Raw genomic sequence first — 25,302 nt, forward strand, 5'->3', positions numbered from 1 at the left:
TTATAGGAACTATTTAAAAAATATACTTCTCAACACTCCCTTGTAAAGACAGAATACTGTAACATCTGAGCGTCTTGTCTTCCTTTGTTCTGTAATCCATCTGGTACAATGTAGGGACATGAGGAGCATGTTTATAAGGGCATCTCTCTTCTAAACCATAAGCTCCTGGAAGGCAGATGGCTGCTTCTTTGTTCACTGTTCATTAGCTTGCTCGTTCATTCGTTTGCTCGTTCATTCAGTGACCATGTAGTTAATAATCTGTCATAGGGTGTTCTATGTCATATGTCAGGAGCTGTGCTCAGCTTGTTCTTGTTCAACAGTCTACAAGGGAGGCATCCAGATTGACTTGATTCCCACATATGTGCTGAGATAAAGGTATAATAATACAAGGGCTGTAAAGGACTAGACGGAAAATGAAACAGTGAGTATAAGGAGTGGGACAAATTGGGGTAGGAAGTGGTCTCAAAGAAAGTCTCAAAGGATGTGTGGCAGTTGGCCAGTTTGAGATGTGTGTTCTAGGCACAGGAAAGCTCAGTGTGCTTTTTAGGGTATATGTGTAGGAGTAGTAGGTGTAAGGAAAAAGATGATGATGATCTTGGAAACCAGAACACAATCACATTTGTCTTCTAGAAAGATCAATGGACAACATTATGATGGAGGATGGATGGTTTTGGAGTTAAGGAGTCTAGGGAAGGAGTGATGATATAGGATACTGTAGCAATAATCCAAGTTAGAATAATACATGAGAATTTGTGCTAAGGCAAAGAGGAGGGGGAGGGGCAGATTTAGCTGGGAGACTTGACTTAAGAGGTGATACCTATACGGTAGAACTTGCAGTGAAATAAATCTATGACTGAAGCTTCCCCATTAGACTATGAGCCACTTCCTTCAAGTCTTAGATCAAGTGTTACGTTAAGGACGAGGCCCGCTCTGACCACTACATTTAAATAGTAGCCTTGACCCCACACTCCCCACTCTCATCTTTCTCCTTTGTTTTTCCTCCTTAGCTCATTATTTTCTTGTCATACACTGGAGAGCTAGTTCTTTTGTCCCTTCTACCAGATATAAGGTTTCTGAAGAGGAACTTTTTGTGTCTTTGCTGTGTCCCTCAGGGACGACCAAAAAGTAGGTTTTCTATAATTGTTGAGCAAATGAATGGTAAGTGTTAGTGAGAAATAGGTAGTGTGACCTTATCTTGAATGCAGAATTTTATTTTCCACAATTTCATGTTGAGAGGGTTCTTCTCACTTACTATTGGTGGGATAAAATTAAATTAATGTGCTAGGTTTATAATCAAGAATTATGGTGGTCTATTGCCACTACCTTTAAACCTGAGGGGCAATTCGGTATTCTGTACATTGGTAGTAATTTGAAATAGAAAAGACTAAATAAAGTGACCTTTGAATTAAATGGGCTCAGAAGATTGTGTATTTTTAATTAAAATATGCAATTAAAAATTTAATTAAAGTGTGCTATTAAAAGCAATGCAGTTGGCAAGGGACTGCTGCTGGTTTGAATTATGCACAGTTTGGGATAAATTGGAGTTTACTGTGTTTGCCACTAGCACTCTGTCACTACACAATTCTCTTCCTGTATTGCCCTTCCTGCTCTGACCCCCATGTGCCTCTCAATGGGCCTCAGTCCCTTTGAGAGGCCTGTGGAGTGTCTCAGCTCAGTGCTTTAGATCACTTGACTATGGAAGCGGTCTGTCTGAAACTGTTTTCTTTTTGCCAAGAGCAGTTTATAAGTGATTTTTCTGTCTCTTGGGAAGAAGGGATCCTTTTCTGTTGCAAATGTGTTAGATTAAAAAAAAGGATGCAAAACAAAAGGCATTCACTTGGTATACACAATACATATGCTGAAGTGCAGTTACTGACCTGGGGTTTTCAGTACTTGTGTGAAGGTCTTAGGCTGTATGACTGTTCACATAGCATGTTCCACAGCGAAGTTATGAATCCCTCCCATGGCTGTTAGGGCCAAGGCTTCGTTTAGTGGGCCAAAATCCCTAAGAGCCTGTGACTATAGGTACTTTGTGGGGACAGGTAATGTTGACCGTATTCTTCATTTTCACTTACCAGAAAGGCATTTTTGGGGGTTTCTACAGCGGTAGAGCCTTGGCTTTGTCATTTTGTTCAGAATTTTCTTTTATTTGTGTTGATTTACATAATGGTTATATTTGGAATTTAAATGTGTAGAGCCTTATAAATTTTTTAAAGAAGTGATTCTTGGTTTTGGGATTGTCAATATGCACATTCTAAATTCAGAATGATTTGAAAAATAGATTTGGATGATGTGGATAAATGAGGCTTGGTTTCCAAGCCTTCTCTGGTGGTTTATGACTGTTACTAGCTGATGGATGTGAGGGTGAGAAAAAGTAGATCCTGGCTACATATTTTTTATTGGTGTTTGGCTTGACACAGTTTTATTTTAAAAAAATCTGTACTCACTTATAATAACCTGACATAGGTACTATGTAAGATGAAGTTTACTTTGTCATAGAAATTAATAACATGCAAATTCATATATAGTGAAACCAGCATTTACATAAGAAATATGGGAATTTGAAACAGTGGGCAACTGTCTAAAAATATTTTTTTTGATGATAGAAACCTGTTAGAAAATGCCAGCCTATTGCATTATACTTCAGGCATATTGAAGATGTTCTAGGTTCAGATATAAACTAGTTTGAATTGAGTGGAGAACAGCATCGCATTTGAGAGTTGTAGACTTAGCCACTACTTGCTACCTCCTTTTTTAGTTTGAAGAAGCTGACCGACCTTGCCTGCCTTCAGATATCATTTCTACCTTACAGGAGAATATGAGTATCACACATGATTAGTGGAGACTAAATTTAAACAGTAAAACATTATACAGCTGAAAGGGGAGATTGGGGAGAGTCTTGCCTATCTTGGTGTATCATCCATAATATTTTTATTTATTTTAAGCATCCAATAAATATTTGTTGACTTGACTCGCTTTGAAAGTCTGTGAGGTTTCTAACTCCTTTGTGTTCCAATGACAACATTTTAATGCAGTTGTCATAGTGTATTTAGGAATGCAGACAAATATACCCTTTCATTTTACTTTGCTTAAGTTAACCGCAATAGAAAGTTGGCTGACTTATCACTACTATATTTAGCCATGATTGCTCGGGGTGGGGGGGGGCAGGTCAAAGATCCATTAATTGATGGGCCATGGGATGGTGATGTTGGTAATACCTTTGGTTAAATACACAGCACCATCATGCTTCTCATTTTTTTCATTTAGCAAGCTTTTGAGTGCCCAAGGTGGGCTAGGAGTAAGAGTTCAAGAGGCCAGCCTGGGAGACTGCTAAGCAGCAGGGGCTGGCCAGACAGGCTTTTTCTTTACCCATCACCCAACTCCAGTAGGCACTGCTGTACTCAGGATTGACTGCAGTTGGTCAAGAAACTGTTTCTCTGAAGTGATGGATGACTTGATGATTTTAGAAGACATCTACTTATATCTTAAAAATACATCTGTAAAAGGCACTCTTCCCTGCAGAGTCACTTTCTATGCCCAGACCATCAGTACTGGGCCCTTCTCAGGGTTCCTAGAAACCTCATTTGTAGCCCTGGATTATCTCTCACCATTAAAACTGTGATTCTCAGCATTGGCTGCATGTTAAGAGTCACCAGGATTTTACAAACCTAGTACTAGTACTTTGTAATGGACCAATAAAATAAAACTCTTTGGGACTGGGTCTTATGCGTCAGGTTTTTTTTCTGTAAAGCTTTGTAGATGATTTCATTGTGTAACCAAGGTTGAGAAAGCACTGTGATTGGAAGCTGCTGAAATGCGGGTGTGAGGGTAATGCCAATAGGTAGGAGAAATGGACCCTTAATGCTGGTACTACTGATAATTTGATTTATTTTGTTATAGAATAGCAGACAACTGCACAGTGTTAGGCTTGCCTTTCCCTTTCCCATTGTATTTGTAACATCTTCCTGATTAATTTTAAATGAATGTATTAAACTTCTTAACATGTAGGAGAAACACATACTTTTTTCTCACTTCATATTTTGGCCAGAATGATCTACTTCCATTGGTAGCAAATGTTCTTGTCACTGTTAGAGTAACATTATTAGATAGGGATTATTCTCATTTTAGAAATAAGGAAGTTATGACTTAATAAGGAGGTTAAGTAGCTTCTTCAGAGTCACACAGCTGGTAAATGGCACAGCCAGGATTGGAACAGCCGTGTGCCTTTCTCCAAAGACCATATTCTTTTCATCATAAACTGCTTCCTTGAGCAGATATTTTTAATATGGTCAGCCAGTTTGAATCCTGTTCAGCAATAAAAGATTGGAAGCGTATTTCTAAAGGAGGCACTCACTGTGCATGCAATAGACATATGATAAATGTTTGTTGAATTAGTAAAAAGGTGAATGCTTAAAAATACACTGGTTTCCCCTGAAACTTTTAAAAATAGAACCATGTATAAAACAAAATATGATTAGTGTGACAAAAACTAATGAACTAAGTTAGTTTTAGCTTTCCCCCTTTAAAAAAAAAAACTGTAAGAAAAGAGCTAGCAGTGATTAGCCCAAGTAGTGATAGTGATTTCCAAAATACAATCACAAGTTTTCATGATTATTAGGTAGTGTATTTAGCCTACTCCCCTCTCTCCCTCCTCTCTCCTGCTCCCCTGCCTCCCTTCCCCCCTCATCCCCACTTCCCTCTCCACCTCTGTCTTTTTGGTACAGTTATAGTGAACCACACTAGGGTAACCAGAATGGTTATCCTAAATACCTGTATTCATAACCACTTGGACCTAAGGTACCTCTTAACAGAAAAAAAAATCCCTTACTTTGTTACGAAATTGATAAAAGATGATATTTAATTAGAAGCATTTGGACCTTTACAGGGCATATTCCAGGAAACCCTCCAATAAGTGTAGTTTGATGCTAAGTATACTAACCTTTTCTATGTATGTTTTTGTCACTCTATAGTGTTTCTAATATTTTCAAACTGAGAAACTCTCCTTTAGTTGGAAAATTGAGACCTTTAGGACTGGCTTTAATTGTGTGTGCATTTCATTGTTTCAAGGGATTGTGCTATCCCTTGTTATTTCCTATTTTTTTGAGAAATGGGACATTATTGAGTCAGGGGTGAGAGGGCTCATATGATAGGGAAAAGCAATATTAAAAGACTTATTTTGAAGCAACTCTTACTGCAGAAATGCCCTGTTTTGTTATTTTTGTTTATGTTCTTTTTTCCCCTTTCCCACATGTTCTCATGGGCTTAGGCAGCCTTAGTGTAAATCTTTGTGTTCTTATTTCCCTGTATTCCTCAGCTAGGTTATCAAACCCCTTTTAGAAGGTTGGATTCTGTTTATTTGAAGAAGCTTTCTTCTAAAATAAATGTCTATATACATACAGAGGTGGGCAAAAGTAGGTTTACAGTTGTGATTACACAAAGCAGCTTATTTTTGTATTATTTATTATCATATTATTTACTTGTACAGTATTACAACTGTAAGCCTACTTCTGCCCACCCCTGTACATACACACACAGACACAACACACACATATTAATATGCACACATACATGCCACTCTTCACCATTTTAGACTCTGGAATAATTGTACTTAGTAAAGGCAGTAAATTTGTCAGGATGCAATTTACAGAACACTGACACATTCTTGGTTGATGCTTCCCGCCTTCCCATTTTATGGGTAAGGGAACTGAAGCTGAAAAAGTCGTGCCCGTGAAGCCCACTCAGCAGCTCGTTGTAGACTTGCACCCACGGTTTCCAAAGCTGACTGCTGCCTTGCTGCTGGGCGTGCTGGCTCAGGCAGGACCTGCATGCTGGAACTCCTGGGGGATGTATGTCTTTAAATGGCATAGCTTGCTGGTTTTTAACAGATGTGTAAACTTGCAAATGTAGACAGGAGATGGAAAAGATCACATATATGTTTCTAGAAGAATTAATGTGGACTTACTTCTTTTACCATTGAGAAAATATGCTGGTGTTAATGACAAGATGATATGCTAAAAGGAAAGTGGATCTCTGTCATCAGTGGTGTAGAACTGATGGGTGCTTTTTTCCCCTTCCTTTTCTTTAGGGCAGAGCTTGGGATATGGCTTTGTGAACTACATTGACCCAAAGGATGCAGAAAAAGCTATCAACACCCTGAATGGATTGAGACTTCAAACCAAAACAATAAAAGTATGTATAAAAATTTTTAATATCTACTTGCAAAACATTAAACAAATTTAAGGTCTACTTGTAGTTCTTTCCTTTATTCATCTTGTTTGTGCCCACGTAGACACTTCTTTGAGGGGAATAGTGGAATTTTCTTGGTGGTGGTATTGCATGATGGGGGAAGCTTCTCTTAGGAGTACTCTGTGTAATCAGTCGTATGTTAACGAATGGACAGCAGCAACTTTTTTAGGTAAGTACTTTATGAAGCCTACTGAATTAAATCTCCTTCCTTTATTGCAAGTTACTTGCCATATAACTTCAGGAAACCCTAGGCCAATCCTTCTAGCACAGGCGTTGGCACACCTGTTCTCTAAGGGTCAAGGCAGTAAATATGTTAACTTTTTGGGCCACACAGTATCTGTCACAACTTCTTAGCTCTCCTCTTGTAGCTTGAAAGCAGCCGTAGCCACTACATGAACTAACAGATGGGGCTCTGATCCTGTACAGCTTTCTTTATGGACACTAAAACTTGAATTTCATGTAATGTTTGTGTGTCACAAAATAGTCTTTTTTATTTTATCCCAATCATTTAAAAATATAATAAATCCTTTCTTAGTTCACGGGTTGTTAAAAAAACAGGTGGCAGCTAGATATGTTCCCTCGGCTGTATTTTGACTTGAATCTAGCAGATTCAGCTTGCTTTGAGGAGATGGACTAGAAGAGCTTATGTGCCACAGAGGTTATAATTTTGTGGATATTTTTCTGCTGCCATGCATTTTTGAAGTTCTTATGTAGATTCTCTCTGGATAAGAAGTTAATCCAGTTTCAGGTGTAGATTTCCTTTCCTTTAGAAAATAAAAGGGATGTTGCCTCTGGCAAACTCTCAGTACACGTACCATCAATTTTCCTCTCCTGCCCAGTGCAGACATTGCCAATCAATCATGGCAGTCTTTCTCCCTGGGTTTAGATGTGGCTCCCAAATATTTTTCAGAATAGTGTTCCAGACAACTTCAATCAATTGGCTCAAGTTGGAACCTATTTTCCACCCTTGATTTAAGAAGTCTGCTCAGATTATAGCCTGAAGTGGTAAGGGGAAGTTAGTCAAGGCTGACTGTGGCATTTGTCTTGTTTAGAGACTTGTCTAGAGGATTTCTGCTTGTTTTTTTTTTTTTCAGGCATCTGGAAATGCAGTGTCATCTTTATGCTTAAAAGTTGCTTCTCTTAGAATTGTCAGTTAAGGTATTTTGTTAGCCCTGGGTATTTTTGACATCTCATTCTTTATATTTATTGGCCCACAGGAAAAGTGCCTCCCCGCTCTGACTCACCTAAAGAAAATACACATGATGGCTCCCAGATATACTTGGGTGTAAGATGTTCAAGAATTCTATATGTTTCTTGATGAAGAAAATGTCCTATGTATGAAAAGTTTCACCCTTGAGTCAGAAAATGAACTGGTTACTATGTTATCAAAATGTGAGGGGAAAAATTAGCTTTCTAATACAGTCCAAGCTTACAGAGACTTAGGTTTGCTTTGAGGTTGGTTTTCCAATCTGGACTGCTTTTTTCTAATTGTTCATACTTTTCTGTGTACTTTTTGTTTGTGTCACAGAGATTAACCTTTTGTAAGTGTTATTAACTAGTATTCAAGTGTTCTTTAAAAAAAAAGATACCATTCGGTTACCTTTGGGTGGTTTTGTGTGCTCTCTGTCCTGTTGTACATTTTCTTGGGCCTCCTGACTTGCTTTGTTTTCCAGGATTGTTGCTAATTTATTATGATTTTGAGGATCTGGGTTGTGGTTAAAAAACTGGAATAGATGGTAGGAATGGCTCATTTCAAGTTATACCCTTTTCTCCACTACAGAAATAACCACCCTTATTTTATTCTAGTGAGCCAACTATTTTGCTGTAAGTCAGTTGTTTTGCCATAAAGTCCACAACAAAGCAGAGATGCACAGGAGACAGGTCGCCATAGAATTTCTGTTGCCTACCGGAAGACGACTTGATGAGAGCAGCTTTCTGGCCATCCATTGCTTGTCTTTTCTTCAGGGCCTGGCTACTTGGGAGAAAGGAAAGTAATGCCTTGTGGCTTTTACACTGTGACATCTGCTGCTTCTCTCCTGATTGTATGAAATGGGGGTTGGGTGGTGGATAAGCAGCAGGCTACTTCTTTCCCCACCCCCATTCAGTTCCTTCAAAAATATCAGATAACAGCTGGTATCCTCAATATGGCCCAGATTTCTCTGAGAGGCAAAGCAGGCCATTTTCCAAAACTATGTAGTATCATTTTTTGTCTGTTTGTTCTTTCTTGTATTTTTCGTTATTTTCAATTAGATGTGTTTTGTGTTCTTATCCAGCATCTTGAGCCAGTTCTCTTCTAGTGTTCAAAGTTACCTTTTGGAAGCTGCCTTTAAGGTCCTTTTTGTTCCCTGCAGCACTATTCTATAGCTCACTCTTTTTTTTCCTTCCTTCAGTCTGCCCTGGAGAAAGGTATCAGGATAATCTTACAAAAACACCATTCTCATAGTACTTCTCACTCAAAATTCTCTTGTATTTCCCTGTTTGTTTTACCATATCATTTGGCTTAACTTTGGAGTGTACCATTTTTATTGCATGCTGTTCTCCATGGTAGTCAGACTGGTTCTTCACTGGCAAGCCAGTCTTACTCCTGGCCTCTGCACATATGCTTTCGTAGCTCCCACTTCCTGCCATCCCCTTTCCTACTCATTGTAGTTTAGTAGTGGTCATCCCGTCTTTGGGAGCCCATCCGAAGTCTTTCAGCTGCTGCCTTGCTGTGCTCTTCCAACCTGGGTGGTGTTTCTCCTTCTCTGAAATATGTTCTCTTTACCCATGAGAACCACACAAACTTAGGGATTCAAGATACCTATGTATAATTTAGGTTTAAGCATTACTCTCTGCCCACGATGAAAAGGTCAAGACTGGTCATATAGTTGAGCTATAAGATCAGGCAGTTAAAGATAGGGCTGGGACTCAAATCCTTGTTATCTGATACCCACACCAAAACACTGGACATGGGACCATGCCTTCCTATAGAAAGCTGCAGTAGATTAACCATACACGTTACGTACAGGTTTATAAGTGTTTGTGTGCTCCTTGAGTTTCTGTTTCTGTTGTTTTCCAAGCCACCTAGCATTTACTATGTGTTTGGTAAAATTCCTAGTTATTCGAATATTGAAACAGTGAATCAAATGCTATGAAAGGTGGTTTATTTAGCACTTTCTCTTGGGGCTTCCTAATAGCATCAGCCCAGTAGGTTTTTGGCGGATGGATCTTGTGTTGAATAAATGACACATATTCAGTATTTCTGCAACGAGTGAGGCAAAGTCCCTCAGGCTCTTCCAAACTCAGTTGCATCAGAATCACAAGGAGTGTGAGTTGAGTAATACAGGTTCTGGGACCCACTTTAGACCTATTAGATCAGTGTTCAGAGTTGAGACATAGGATCTTTTAAAATGCTTCCCATGCAACTTGTGACAGCAAGTCTAAGACCCAGCATCTAGGAACCACCAAAATGTACCCTTTTTTGAATAGTACGTAGATTTTCTAAAAAGTCAATACTTTTGTGTGCAAAATTCAGTCAGTCTTTAGCTTTTACCATTATAATTCTTTTGTACATAATTTTTTTATCAAGAATATCCACCATGCTTTCTCTTCAGCATGCTGAATGATAGTTTAGCATTCAGAGTGAAAAAAAGTAGTTAATGCAGTCTTCACTTTTTTATAAGTGTGGCTTAGAAATTAGAAAAACTTAATATGTTCACCTAATGTGGTGAACTGTTTAACAAAATAAAGTCTCAAGGTAGTTATTGTCTTCCACTAAAGATTGCTTTGTTCTCTGATTGGGGTGATGTCCCAGCAGCTTACCTTGCTGGTGATGTCACACTATCTCTGAATGTATGGGAGGCTGAAGACAGGTAAACCCTGCCCATGTTGTCCCTGATACTGAGGTGGTGCCTGAAGGTGAATATTACAGTGTTTTTCTGATACTAGGGAGGGTAGTGAAAAGGTGGCACATGTATAGTTCGGACATCAATGAGGGAGAATCTCATGGCAGTTTCAAAAATTATATGCTGGGGTGCAGGTGGGGCGAGGGGTCAGGGTTCTCCTCAGAGCCCTCTATTTTCTTGTAGGAACCTTTCATTTCGTGGCTGTTTGGGGTACCAGTGGCGGTGACTGCTGTGTTTTTGGTCTTCATGTTATTTCTCTTCTCATTTTGGTTTTAGAGGGTATTAAAGTACAGTACTGATAAAATCTAAATACTCATGAAACATTTATGGCTTAAAGCCAATACTTTTGACCTTTTGCCTAGGTTAATGGTATCGGGCTTAAATTCACGATTAGGAGATAAAATCATTCATTTCCAAAAATACTTGCAGACTTTTTTTTTCTACATCAGTACTGTGAATAGGTGACTGTCACCTTCACTCTCAGGCATCTCTCCCAACTCTTCCGTCCTCTACCACAGGCCTAGAAAGCTTAACATTCCTGAAAAAGGGCTTATTTTGCCTGGAAAGTAGGAGCTATTATCTCAAGGAATAGAACTTCTCATCATTATTGATAGGTACTACCTCACAGAATCCATCTCTTCCCTACCCCTCAAAATAAAAAATCCTGTCTGAAAGTACTTCTAGCATAGAAAAGACACCTAAATTTGGTTTTAATTAAACCTACCTTTTTTAAAATCATTCAGATGCAGACCAGGCTAAATTTTACCTTTGCTTAAAAATTAATTGATACTCTTGAGAGTATTACGACTAATGAAATAAGTCAGATGGAAAGGACAAAACCTTGCATGGCTTTACTCATGTGTGGAATATAGAACAAAAAGTAACAAACAAACTAATAAAACAAACCAAAACAAACTCAGATACAAATAACAGACTGGTGGTTACCAGAGCGGGAAGAAGGGTGGTGGTAGGGTGGAGTGTGAAAAGAGGGTCAAATACATGGTAACAGATTGAAACTGCACTTCAGGAGGTGAGCACGCCATAGAGGACACACAGACCACATTATATAACCTTGTACACCAGAAAATCATGTTATTAACCAATGTTACCCCAATACATGTAATTAAAAATTGATATACATTAATGGGAAATTTCTCGAATAAAAATAAACTATTTAAGTGCAGAAGGAGAAATTCTGTTATAAGAAATGTGCAATATCAATTACAAATAGTAATAATCTGTTAAGTGTTCAGTTCATTAGAAATGAAGTAAAGCTAATAAACCTTTATTCTAAGCTACTAAGTTTTTGTTAAATTTAGACCTTTTTCTAACTAGCCTAATCCATTTCTCAGTAAATGTCATGTTCTCAGACTTTTTTTTCTGTTTAGCATGGACTTTCTCTTTAATATAGGAGGAATGTAGAGCTAAATTTCTTTTTTTTTTTTAAGATTTTATTTATTTATTTTTAGGGGGGGCAGAGAGAGAGAGAGAAACATCAATGTGCGGTTGCTGGGGGTTATGGCCTACAACCCAGGAATGTACCCTGGGTAGGAATCGAACCTGGGACACTTTGGTTCCCAGCCCACGCTCAATCCACTGAGCTACGCCAGCCAGGGCTAGAGCTAAATTTCTGAAATCTCACCCTCCCTGACAGTGCTAATGTGATTTAACTGGCTCTGTGATGTTGGACAGGACCCACATCTCCTTTTATAGTTTCCATTTATATCTGTAAAATGAATGAATTTATTTATCACTGAGATAATAGACTGTTTCTTATCCTATAGAATGACTTAGTGATGAAATGCAGCACCCTATCTTGAGGATATAATCATTTGAACTGTTTCCTTCTACCACTGCTGAAATGTAGCAGCCACTGTAAAATGTGTGCTGGGAAACCCCGTTGTAGCTCAGCCTTCTTTTTTGTACAGGATCATTGGTTTTTATTTTTCAGTGTAAATTTTTGTTTTATAAAATTTAATTCTAACCATTGGTAACTATTCTATGGATGCTGAGAAGGAGAGGGCATGGAAGTGGAAGGCAGGTCAAGCCAGTTTCCGAGCTTGTCACATGACAGATGATCAGCTAAAAGATCTACAGCACCATTCTGGGGGGTTCGAGATAAGTGGATATTATAGTGGCAGTGATGCCAAGAATTCATGCTTTTCTAAAGAAGTTTTAAAGCCACTGTTAAGGAAACCACATAGAGTTAGCTAGAACAGAGAGCAAGGATTGGGGAGTAATGTGGCAACGAGCCCAAGAGCAATTGGGGATGATAAAAGTTAGGAGTGCCACAGCAAGGAGCCGTGGTTGTATACTGTCAGTGAGAAAACCACCAGAGTTCCGAGCAGAGCAGTGACAAAGGATTGGACTTCAGCATTTATTGGGGAGGAGAGAAAGGCCTGCTTTGTATTTGAGCTCCCCATCTCTTTGAGCATCTCAGGCCATCCTACTTTTCCCTTGGCTTATAAAATTGATGTTATTTTCGTGAAGGTACAAAGTGTAGATACTTTTTGAAGAAGTGTGGGCTTAACACATTTATAAAGCATCTCCTGTAAAGTACCCTTTATTTCAAACCTAGCATATAGGTCATTTCTTACCCTTTTACCTTGACCAGATTTGGAAATAATAGTCTGAAGGATAAGTCTCAAATTAACTGACAACTTTTGAGATGCCAGCCTAAGTTGTTATTTAGCTGGTCAGAGCTCTGTGTATGGAGGGACAAAAATCTATAAAAAGTACATATCAGGAGTGGAGGCAAAAATGGAAACTTTGAGTAAGCTATTTCTTTACCTTTTTAAAAATACAAACTGAGTGCATGTTTTTCTAACCTCATTTTTAACCCATGGTCTGGAGCTTTCTAAAGCCAGGTGTCAAGGTTTAACCAGTATATTTCTACATCTGATTATCAGAAACCCTTCAATGCTTTTATCTATTATTTTCTTTTTTCTTCTTTTTAGAGAGGGGGGAAGGGAGGAAGAAAGAGAGGGAGAGAAACATTGATGTGCAAAAGAAACATAGATCAGTTGTCTTTTGCACACCCCTAACCAGGGAGCTGGCCCACAACCCAGGCATGTGCCCCGACCTGCAGTTGAGCCAATGGACTCTCGGTTGGTGGGACAGTGCCTGGTCCACTGAGCCACACCAGTCAGAGCAAATTCTTACCTGTTTTTGAGTCCAGTTTACACAGTCCTTACTTGAAATGTGTTTAATAGGCTGCTCCATTTTCAGCTTTGATTTCTTTTTTAGCACAAAAATCCTCGGAGATTGTTACTCATCTTATATGGTTGAGAGTGCGGGTGGGTGGCCTCACAGGGTCCAGAATTTGGTTGCCTCAGCTTCTGGCCTGTTGTGTTACTCCTGTTCCTATCAAAGTGGAAATTAGACATTTGAAAATTCCTAGACGGCAGCACCTGGGCATTCTCTGAATGGCTCTTCTGTAGACAATTTGTCTCAGTTGTTGGCACAGGCCAAGCCTGTACGGAGGAGGGTTCCTGGGGACTGTGACCTCCCTCGTTTCCTGCCCATCCATCCCTGCTTGTGAGCCATGGAGGGTGGTGGTGAGAGATTGTCTCAGCCATTGACTAAACCCATCTTTTTATTTTTGGAGGGAGTTTATAGATCATTTTGTTACCCAAGCATACCTCCACCTTTCCTGCCTGTTTTATAAAAGTGCATCAGCAGAGGCATTTCTGCAAGATACTGTTAGCAGTTGTCTGTCTCATTTTCCTGCTGCCCTTAACTGTTGTTCATTTATGACTCAGGACTAGTTCAGTTTGGTGGCTTCAGTCTGTCCTACCAAGCTCGCTTGAGAGGTTAAGATAGGTGTGCTAACTTCTGAAGAATGAGCCCTTAATTCATTGCTATATCTGCTTTTTGTAGTGTTTTCATAGGGCTTTTTATCCTTTTACTTGTCTGGATTCAAAAACAATCATCTCTTGTAGGTAGGCAGATACTCCCTTGGATCAGTGAAATGAAGCTCAGGTTAAGGGACTTGTTTAAAAAAATGATATAGCTAACAGTACTTACTACTGAGACCAGAAATAAAATGTTGGCTGATGCCTGTAGCTTTTATTGTTTTTAGTTTCCATTTCACATTATCGAAATTCAGATGTTTTGCTTACAACCAGGTTGTGGATACCACTGTAAACAAACTGGATTGTTTGTTCTCTTCGGGACCTGACTTTGGGGGCTTTCAGTGTCCTGGGACTTTCCGAGTCAGATCTCCGTTAGGTGAGGGTGTGAGGCTGCACCCAGAGGTGGGAAAGCTATGCTGTCTTCTAGGCTGAGCACTCCAGACTGCCAGACCTCCAGTGTGAGAAGAAAAAGTGTCTGGAGGTCATATTTAAGCACATAGTGAGTTAACATGGATTTCAGTATTTTACTGGTAATTGAAGAGTAAAAGTTACAGTAACTTTCTGAATCTCTTGTTTTATAGGAGACGACTCATTTTTTTAAGATTTTTTTTCTTGTAGGTTCTTTTGGGCAATAGATGTTAGTTCAAAAAATACAGCAAGTGTGTCTCACTCTAAATTTGTGTGGACTCTTGAGAAAAGAATGTGTGGTCGGTTTTCTCTTACTCTCACCTCTTGCCAGATTTTCCTATCATCACCTTTGGCATCAGTTCTCAGCCTCAAGTGCTGCAGCAGAATTACCTATGGGGTTTTTACTTTGGGAAGTTTCTTGACACACTATGTATGGGCAAGCAAGGGCGGGGGGTGCTCTGTATTTTGTAAACAATACAGGAAATCTGCTACTGTTCCGTGTTCCCCCCCTCCCCCACCCCAGAGCTCCATCTGTGAAGAACTTTGAAAACTGCATCAGGATTTGTAGTCACAAGTCCTGGGTTTGAGTTCTGCTGTTATTCTCTTGGTCTAGTTTTCTCATGTACAAAGTGGCAGAGATGGTACCAAGCTATACAGTTATTCTGAAATATTTTGCTTGACATCTGGAGGTGGAAATACTTTTGCTGACCTGTTAGTTTTGGAGGGAGAAGATCAAGAATGTTCAGTGGTTTCTCAGTCTTCCTTTTCTATATTAAGTTGTATTTTAGAAACCTAATTGGGGAGGAATTAAAAAGTGACATTTATTCTGAAGAGAGTAGTCACAGTATGTAGTTCTTTGGTTTAATTTTGTTGGCTATTTTAAAAATTACAGTAGTGACCTGGAGTTCCAGAGAGGTGGATTTAAAAAAAAAAATCAATAAATCATGCTAATGTGATCTGTTTTGTGGTCATTAGTATAAGGTCACCTTCTCCCATAGGAATGAGAAGTTTAATCCTTCCTGCATAGGTTCTGGGGCTGCTAATGAATCTTAAAAGTGACCTTCAAGTTAGCAGCAGGAAGGGCAAGGAAAAGCAGAGCACCTGCCTGGGGCTGGAAACAGTTTGGGAAATGCTTTACTTTCTACAAAATTTTTTAAATGACTGTTTAGAAATTCACCAGTTCCTGCTTGCCTCGCCCAGACAGCCCTCTTCTTCATGTGCCTAGAAAGCTCTGACCTCATAGAATCAATCAAGCACAGCAGCCTTTTGCAGAGATTGGCCAAGCTGATGGACTCCCTAATCCAGTTGAGTCAGACCCAACCAGTCTGATACCCAGAACATATTTGGGTTGATTTTGTGAGCTTTGTTTTACTTTTACATTTTTGTATTTGTTGGTGATTTATATTCACATATACTTTCAAGACACCGGGAATTATCTTGTTCAGAAGAAACCAGCAGATCAACACTGGTGGAAGGTGAGGCACAGAGCTTGACACGTGTAATTTTTGTGAGTGCCTCAGGGAACCCAAATTCATGCCAGAATCTGAGGATTACCTGCTTTAATTCCTTCCACCTAAGGGACTGCCAAAATGTGAATGTTCATCAGCATCACTGGGGAGGGGTGGTTGATAAAATACTGGTTTCTGGACCCCAATCAGGAATTACTGAATCTCCCCTTGACTGGTGTGGCTCATTTGGTTGGTCATTGGCCCACAAAGTGAAAGGTCGCCTGCCAGTTGATTCCCGGTCAGGACACATGCCTGGGTTGTGGGCCTGGTCCCCAGTAGACGTGCACACAAGAGGCAACTGATTGGTGTTTCTCTCCCTCGCATTCTCCCTCCCTTCCCTTCTCTCTAAAAATAAATAAATGAAATCTTAAAAAAATAAGGATTACTGTATCTGATTATCTGCAGTGTGAAACCAAGGGAATTTAGTAGTTAGCAAAGGTGGTTCTTAACAGGTAGTGGCCTGATCTAAGAACTATAAATAAGTGGACTTTAATGATTTGCTCTTGGATAGGTCTGTGGTTCCTGTTTCAAAACAAATCTATATGTAAGTAAGATTTTTGTTCTTAGGTTCTATCATCAACTATCTGGAGTGTTTATGATTAACAGATGTACTTTCAATATAATACTGAATTTACTTAAAATATGTATTCATTCTCTCTTACACAGATAATTTGCTCATTTTCAGAGCATTTGAATGTCAAATACTTTCACTATTACAAGTACATAAACATCATTTAATATTTGATTCTGAGAATGGGGAATTTGCAGTGTAGTTCTTCTGGGGCCCATTTATTTAAAATGGGTATTTTGTAGTCTGGAGATGGGGAGTTGAATTATATGATCCAGGAAGGCTGTGAATCCTTAGATTATGGAAGTTGCTTTTGCCATGCAATTAAATTTTGACTCATTTATAGGCTCTTAACCACAGTTATCTTCCAGCCCTCCCCAGTATCTGGATATGTGAATTTTCTAGCCAGGGGAATAAATGGAAATTTGCTCTGTTATCATAACAACTCCCCCACAGAGCATATTATTAATATTTAAAGAAAAAATATTATATGCTGCCTTAACTTATAAACCTTTTGTTTTGTAAACTGAATTTTATCCCAAAGTTATGTGAAAGCCACATATATTATTGCCAAATGGCTTATAATGTCTCCATTCTGCTCCGATTTGCAAAAATGGGTTAGTAAGTAATTGTCCCCAACTTGAAGGATTTTCTTTAGTTCTTCTTCGTTAACCAGTGTCTTGGGGGAATTGTGAAATATGCATGGTCTGCAACTGCTCTGGTGCACAAAGTCAAATGAACTGTGAAGGTGAGGGCTAAAAACACCCTCTCACCTTTGTACTTTGTTCTGAGTATTAAAGAACATTGATTTACCAAGTGGCAAAGGTGATACTATTTGGCGGTTTAATTACAGCCAGTGAATGTTATTGATGCTATCAATCAGCAAGACCCAGGGAAAGGGCATGGTGCCAGACCATTTGGTGTTCCCAACAGTGTAATTAAATACCTCGGAACTGGATTCTGAAGATAAAGTGAGGTGCTTCCACACATCTGAAGCACGGGAGCGCTTTGTTTTTCAACAAAGGTAAAGGTGGTTATCCCCTCCTTACTACCTCTCTCTAAATTTCTAGAGGAGTTCTGTGAATGGCAGGAAATGAATGACACAGTCTCTTCATTGTGTCCAGTTAAGGTTGTCAGTGTTTTCCTTAAACGCTTCTTTTTTTGTAAAATTTTCACAACTGTCATACAGAAGGCTTTAGGAATACAGTAATTACTTTCTGTGAAGGCTGTTTGGGGGACTGTACAGCTCAGGTGTCTCATAGATATTTGGAGAATGAGGGATCATCTTTGATGAGACTATTAGTCCTGCAAATCAGTTTGTTTAAAAAAGCTTTCCCTGTGATTATTCTCTAGTGTCTAATCACGTTGAGAGAAAAATATCTTGGCAGGTTTGAGGTTATAAAACATTTAGTAATATTTCAGGGGTTATTCCTTTTAAATTATCTATTGAATAAATTTTTCATTGTTTTATAACTTATGTCAGGTCCAGAAAATATGTATAGGTAAAATTTCTTTGGCTCTAGGGAGGACTATAATAACACTTTTATTATCTTTTGTCCTCTTTATCATTATTGATACACACACACACACATATATCTCACATACTAATTTTTATCTAGGCCTTTTTGACAGATGAGACATGCCATAGAAAATCCAAAATATTTCCCATTACTGCCTTTTAAAAATATTTATTTATTTTTAGAGGGGAAAGAAGGGATAAAGAGAGGGAGAGAAACATTGATGTGGGAGAGAAACACTGATCAGCTGCCTTGCACATGTCCCCAACTGGAGACTCCACCCACCCAGGCATGAGCTCTGACTGGGGATTGCACCAGCGACCTTTGGGTCCTTAGGCTGGCACTCAGTCCACTGAGCCACACCAGCCCGGGCATTTCTTTTTTTAATGGTATGTGGTTTGTGCTGGTCAGGTTTACCAAAGACAGGCTACCCTTGAAAGAAAGTGAGTTAGTTTCCTACATTTTTTTGTGCTTTTGTGTGTGGACACATACACAGATATGTACATGCTAGATATCTGACAGTTGTGTCATGACAGTTGTGTCAAAATTCTAAGTCTTGGCTGGGGTCATTGACTTGTAATACAGGCATGTTTCAGAGATACTGTGGGTTTGATTGCACACCGTTGCACAAACATTCATAGTAGTCTTTTTGCTAGCGGTGGGCCTTGCCTTCAGTTATTATAAAACACCACATCTGTGAAGCACAATAAACCATGAGGTATGTCTGTATACACATGGTTTGCTGACTGTTTTATAATAGGTGTTTAAAGGGGGATTCCAGAAATAAAATATCCTCTTTAAAGGAGAAAGACTATTAGAAATTTTCCTTTGGAAATTTGAATAATATTTTCATGTACATCTTAAAGGTTTAGTAAAACTGATTATCATCTTCAAGACTCCCATGCCATTAGGGCCTTATTACATTATATGGAATCATAACAAAACCAGTAGTAGGCAGTCTTTTAAGTTTATAGGGGAGGTCGTCTGCTCTAGTAGTTATTAATGACCATCATACATACACTTTTTTTCTTCTCTTCTTCTCCCCCCTACGAGGGCAAAGATATAAAAGTTAATGTTTAAAAATGTTTAATTGCAGATTGCTTTTGAGGTCTGTGCAGTCATGGTTATGCCATCTGGGATAGGGAAGATCTGTGATAAATACTTAATTCACCAAGAATTTTGAATATCTAGTTTGTATTAGGCAGCTTTGTGAAATGTTGGAGCATTGCTAACCTATGACAAGATGTAGTCAGGTCCTCGATGTCATTGTGTAGTTGGGGAGACAGCACTTACTATGTGACCATCATTTGGATGTATGCTGGGTGAGTGAAGAACGCAGTGGAAGTGGGCATGTCACTGGCCATCGGGAGGCCTTTCCAGTGCTCCCAGAGGTGAGGGTTTTCCTGAACCGGTGAATCAGGCAGAGGGAGAAGAAAGGTATTAACACATGAAGGACTGTCTCATCCAAAGGCACACACAGGCCTTTAGGTGATGTGTGCTTTTTGTAAGAAACTTCCATCTGAAAACTATAAAGTGTACTTACTTTATCAAGTAATAACCTTCTACAAAAATGATTGGTGGGAAAACTTGATAAACCTAAAGGGTAATTTTACATTTATCCTTTTTAAGTGAAGACTTAATTTATAAGAAGAACTATAGGAGTGAATTTTGGACAGAATGATTCGTTTGTGGACACACATCTCTTGCTCTGCAAAGATCCGTGGCAACCTATGAGACTCACTTAAGGTATTTACAAATGGCATCAGGATGAAATTTTTCTGTGGAGTACTTGGGGTCCACACAGAGATCAGGGCATTCAATTCATTCACTGTATATATAAGTAGGTCAAAGAAGACTTAGATATCTGATTGAACATTGTAGCAAAGCAGTTTTTCTTCTAATTATACAACGAAAGGAAACTTATAGATGGTATTTAAATCAGCTTTTTATTGCCACACGGATTTTGACTATTCCCCGCACCTAGCTTCTGATGGGAAAACTGTCTCCATTTTGTACAGCTGTGAGACGTACACATTTTTGCAGACTGTTGCTCCCCTGCTCAGGAAAGTTTCAGCTGGCATTTAAGGGCTTAGGGATCTGCCCCAGCTTGCCCACTGTTCCAGTGCTGTCACTGTCCTACAGAAATTTTTATCTTGGCTCACCTGGGCTCTTTATCCTTGACTATGCAAAATTTAAATCTTATCTCCTGCCTTGGGTCATTATGCCTGTACCATTGTCATTGTTCACCAAGTTTTATTTGGCCATAAAAGCATTTATTTTTCACTGCACATTACCATTTCTCCTGTTTGTGGTCTGCTATCTGAGGACAGGCACTTTTGTCTTCAGAGCACCTCCCAGAATACTTATGCTTTTATTCACAAATTCTGGATGAGGAAGTTTCTTGCATTTCTGTAAGAAATAGTAGAAACCTGCTCTAGATGCTCAAAGATAGAAAAATTCACTGTGTAAGTAAAATTAAAAGTGCAATTCTGTCACTTTTTGGTAGGCATTACTATTCATTGAAGATAACAGTCAAAGGAAGGATGCATAAAGCCTTCTTTATTTTCCACAGTAAATGAAGATTTAACTATTGTTCTCCCTTTATGTAACATGTTTTGCATAATGTCCATCTGCCTGTGTCTTTGTCTCTCATCTTCCTTTCACATATTTTCCTCACTCACTCACTGTCAAGCCTTAGATGAAACAGTATGTGGAAGCCCTAGGATGTGGAAGCCCCTGAAATCGGCTTGTTAACAACCTTTTTCTTTTCTGTACATTAGCACCCAGCACTAGTTGCTTTATTCTTCAACAGTGCTGGTCAACTTAGCGTGCAGTCCTTCTTTAAGTTTAATTTCCTAACTCAGCATTTTAATTTGTTACAGTGCCTTAGATATGCCAGATGCTCAAATACTACATAAGTTACATTTTAAGTTTATTTTCAGGGATAAAGTTGTGACAGGTATCTTGACAGGGTGACTTTCGTTGGAGATTGCACCTGATCAAGTTTCAGAATTCTGAAAGAACCCTTAACTGGAAAATGTCTTTCAAAGAATTGGATGAGTACATCTCCTCCCCCACCGACCCCCCTGTAAGCCAATTTAATTTGTATTGTTTCCAATGAAGCATGAAAAGCCAGGTTGTTTGGACACTTCTTAATCATCGTATCTGAGAGGTACTTTAGGCATGGCCCTGCAGGACACCATGGAATGTCTTCATTTGGCAGGTATTGGAGGGCCTGCTGGGGGCATGTGTGTAAGACATACATGTAAGAGTTAGTGTTATACCCTGTATGAGCTTAAAGCCTAGTAATCTAAAAGATTTGTAAGTGAACTGCAATTCTCTCACCGTGGCAGGAGGCACTGAGGTGGTTTGCTGCTCTGGCAGAGTAGAAGCAGCCCAAACCCATCTGAGCACTGAGTGCTGAGGACTGAGATTTCCCTTCTTCTTTCAGTCTCTCTTATGTCCTCATAGTGTATTTAATGAAAGTGTCTAAAACGAAGAATTTACAGTAGTACCTACTATGCCGTGCAATCATACTGTCATTAGGCACTGAGGGCATGGTGACTATAGCCCATTCCACACTCAGAAACATACATGTGTCCCAGATCTTAAATTAGGCACTATTCCATGAAGCTCCTTTATTATTTCTACTACCATCTCCCCAGAAAAGTGTCCTCTGTTCCTCACCCTGCATCTCACTTAAGGCTCTAGTGGATCTTTCTGAGAGAGAGTGAGGAAGTGGGAGGGTTTCACATGTGGTAGTTGGAGTGGAGAAATGCAGTTAAGCTGGCCTTTTGCATCAGCCCACTTAGAGACGCTGGGTTGACCTTCTACATGACAGTAAGTCAGCTTTTCCTCCTGCTTCCACCAGGCCTCGGGCTTTCATGCGCTTTCATCCACCATTGTCATACAAAATACTGTCATGCTTTGTAATACTGTAATTAGAAATTGTATTGTAATGGAATAATTAATATAACAATTTTGATAATAACTGCCATGGATTTGGAAAAGGCCTTATTTATTCATCTTTGAACTGTTTTCTGTTAAAAGGATGACTCTTCCTTGTGCCAGGTTCTGTTTCTCTGTGTTGTCTTACCTCACCTAAGAGACAACAGTAATGTTTGATTTTTTTTTCTTCTGTAAATTAAGGGTGCTGGTAATAGTACCCAATTCATATGCTTGTCATGAAGATCAGTTGAGTTAGTATACGTAACATACCCAGAATAGTGTCTGGCACAGGGGAAGCACTTAATAAATATTAGGGGCTGTCATTATCTATGTTGTTATGCTTTTATATAATGAAATCATTATATTATGATTGAAGTATTAGTATGGTTCTCCAGCTCTGTTTAATAGTTTTATTACTATAATCCTTACAAGGTCCTTGTGAGGTGAGGACTATCAAACATCAAATTACAGATAAAGAAATGCAGGTTTCAAAGGGCCTAAGGAAATTATTCCCGAGTTATATAGACAGAACACGGCAGAGCCAAGACCCAGACTGAGCTCTGTGTGCCTCCATGCACCATGTTTTCACTCCTCAGCTTTGGAGGCTCTCGTACAAGCATTTGTTTCTGGCCACTACTTCATAATATACTCTGTTGTAGCCAGAGCTTCACCAGTAATAATGATTTCATGTTGTTTAAAATTTTTAAAGATTACTTGCCTAAATAAATACAGGGTCATGTCTCATTTTCAGTGTTAAAAGTAAGGAAGTCCGCTTTCTTAAACCACTGCTGACACTTCCAAAGGTGGAGAGGGTGGGAGTGGACTCTGCTGGTTGCAGCTGAAATGCCTATCTTTTTGTGTGTGCCACTTCAGTGTAATCGCCTTCTAACATTTTAATGGGCTAAGTGGTGGTTTGGGGTTTAGAAATGGAATATGGAACGTTTTGATAGACAGATTCCGGCTCAGACCTTGGAATGACCAGCCCACCGCCACTGTAGTAGTGGGTTGATTTAACTACCACCCCTCCTCCTTCAGACATGCATTTTATTTTTTTGTTAAATTCTTTACTTGCAGAGGTCTTTAGGAATTTTAAAGGCATTTATGGCTTCTCTGAGTTGCATTTCAAGAATATCTGTAGCATATACTCCCTGTTTGCCTTTACCAAGCATAAGAACCCTTTTATAACTAAATGTGTACTACAGCCATGCAGACGCAACAATAAAAGGGCAGACATAGTCTGCCAGCTACCATGCTTCAGTAAAAAATAAAGATGTCTGTCAAGACAGTCTATTTGGACTCTATTTAATTGATATACACGGATGAAACTGTTTTTGGTAGCATTTAATAAATTCTCCTCAGCGTCGTTTTTCTGAGGCTGAGTTTAAGATGTTTAAAAAAGGAAATCTAATTTGCCAAGTCTCCAGTTTATGATTAGTTGCTTAGTACAGAGCTTTCAACCAGAATACTTTTGTTTTCCTGTGGCTATTCTGTAGGTTTAGTATTGCTTTTAATAATGCCACCTATGATCACTTATCGCATTATGTATTCTGAGCTTCATCTTTGACTTGGACGTAAGAGTCAGCTGCCTTGACAGTTCTTTTGTATGTTGCACTAAAGCTTGAATATGATGTGAAGCTGGGTAGTATCTGTCATGTAAAACAGCCACTTGCTTTTTCACTTTGTTAGATGGTACCCAATTTTATTTTTTAAAAAGCAGGTATGTTTAATACCTAAGAGAGTACTATTCTAGGTATGTTTTAATTTAATCGGTGTAAAGCACTAGTCTCAGGATTCTTGGATATTTCTCTCTTCAGCTTCCCTCCCCTCCCCCTACCAGTATTAGATTTTCTCAAACATGTAAATAATTCTCAGGCATTACTAGTAGAAGGAATATAGTAACTGTCATAATGGAATGATTCATTTTGATTTATTTCAGATTTTGTTATGTGTGTATAAGGAGATACTTAGCAAAACCAAGGTTGTTACCCTCTTGAATATCTCTTTTGGTAGTTCCTTGTGTCTGATCATACCCCCAATAACTGTCATTTTCTAGAAACTTGCATGATTTCAGACTGCTTGTTGTAGCTCTGGTATAAAGGAAACCGCCTGAACAAAGAGTTAAGGTCCTTGAATCCTCCATCCCAGTTTTTGTTTGGTGTCTTTTGATGCAACTGGCAAAGTGGGGGAGCAGAAAGCTTTGCGAAACATTGAAAGTTGTGTGTGTTTATACAGAAAATGTAGTCAGTGTCCTGAGCCTAAAGGACTAAGGCATTTGAAATTAATCTTACATTCCCTAAGGGAATTTAAGCAGAGCATAACATGATCAAATGTATTCCATGGTATCTCTGAACCACTCGCTTGAATTAACACTGTCTTTATGTAGACTTGAACAAGTTGGCAGATCCAGTCTCAGTAACATTGGAGGTTCCATATGTGTATCCATTGATACACTTGTTCTAAATTCTGTGTCTTGAAATATGTATTAAAGGTAACTACCCTGATGTATAACACCTTCTCTAAGCCTTCCTCTTAGGTGTGATTATTCCTTTTAACACCTCTTTGAAGGCTAATCTTTAATTTCTGATGGATTTATTTACGTATGCTCTGTTCTATCAGGTGTACTCATTTGCAACTCTTTGTAAAATCTGCCTGTCTTTATGCAAAACCTAATTTTGGGCCCTGGCCAGGCAGCTCAGGTTAGAGCATTGTCCCCATATGCCTGGGTTGTGGGTCAGGGCACATACAACACCAGTGAATGCATAAATAAGTGGCAACAGTCGATCACTGTTTCTCTCTCTTTCTCCTTCTCCCCACTCCCCCTTTGTCCCTCTTTCGTCCCTCTTTCCCTCCCTGTCCCTGACTTGCTCTCTCCCTTCCTCTCTCTTTTTAAAATCAATAAAATAAAAAAATCCTAGCCTTAGACCGTGATATGTATATGCTTTGATGTGTGTTTGAATCCTTTTCCTGCCAGGGTTTTGCATTTAGAAGACCCAAATACACCTCTTTCTTTTGGGTGAATTTTGGAGTCTGTGGCCTGATTTGAGGTTAGCGATCACCACCTTCCATGTATTTTACTTCTGTACTCTTGTGGAGGATCCAGGGTAGTCACCTGTCTACAAAGCCTTGATGTGGTCACAAGACCTTTGTTACTGCTACCAGAGTCAGAGTTCACTTTCATTTTCTGATAGTGTCTTTCTCAGGCAGCCCCATCAAGACTCCATTTTTCGATATGAACAGCAATTAACTCTCAGTTTAAATAGGCATAACTGTGACCTTGTCCACTCCTTTCAACTGGAGAGACTGAATGGAGCTTTTCAACAAAATATGAAGTGGCCAGTATCTAATTTTCAGAATGTTTGTAGTCCTAGG

General features: G+C 39.1%; 1 protein-coding gene across 9 annotated transcripts in view; it reads left to right on the forward strand.

Annotated features, from left to right (window-relative positions):
* The window catches only part of ELAVL2 (ELAV like RNA binding protein 2), a 127,908-nt gene that overhangs the window by 84,089 nt on the left and 18,517 nt on the right, over positions 1–25,302 (forward strand). For all 9 annotated transcript variants that reach the window (XM_036021536.1, XM_028517402.2, XM_028517430.2 and 6 more), the window contains one exon: positions 6,086–6,189. In XM_036021536.1, coding sequence (XP_035877429.1) covers positions 6,086–6,189 — 104 coding nt within the window. The remainder of the gene's footprint in view (positions 1–6,085; positions 6,190–25,302) is intronic.

This window comes from Phyllostomus discolor, chromosome 3, assembly GCF_004126475.2.
Source record: "Phyllostomus discolor isolate MPI-MPIP mPhyDis1 chromosome 3, mPhyDis1.pri.v3, whole genome shotgun sequence".
Lineage (NCBI taxonomy): Eukaryota > Metazoa > Chordata > Mammalia > Chiroptera > Phyllostomidae > Phyllostomus > Phyllostomus discolor.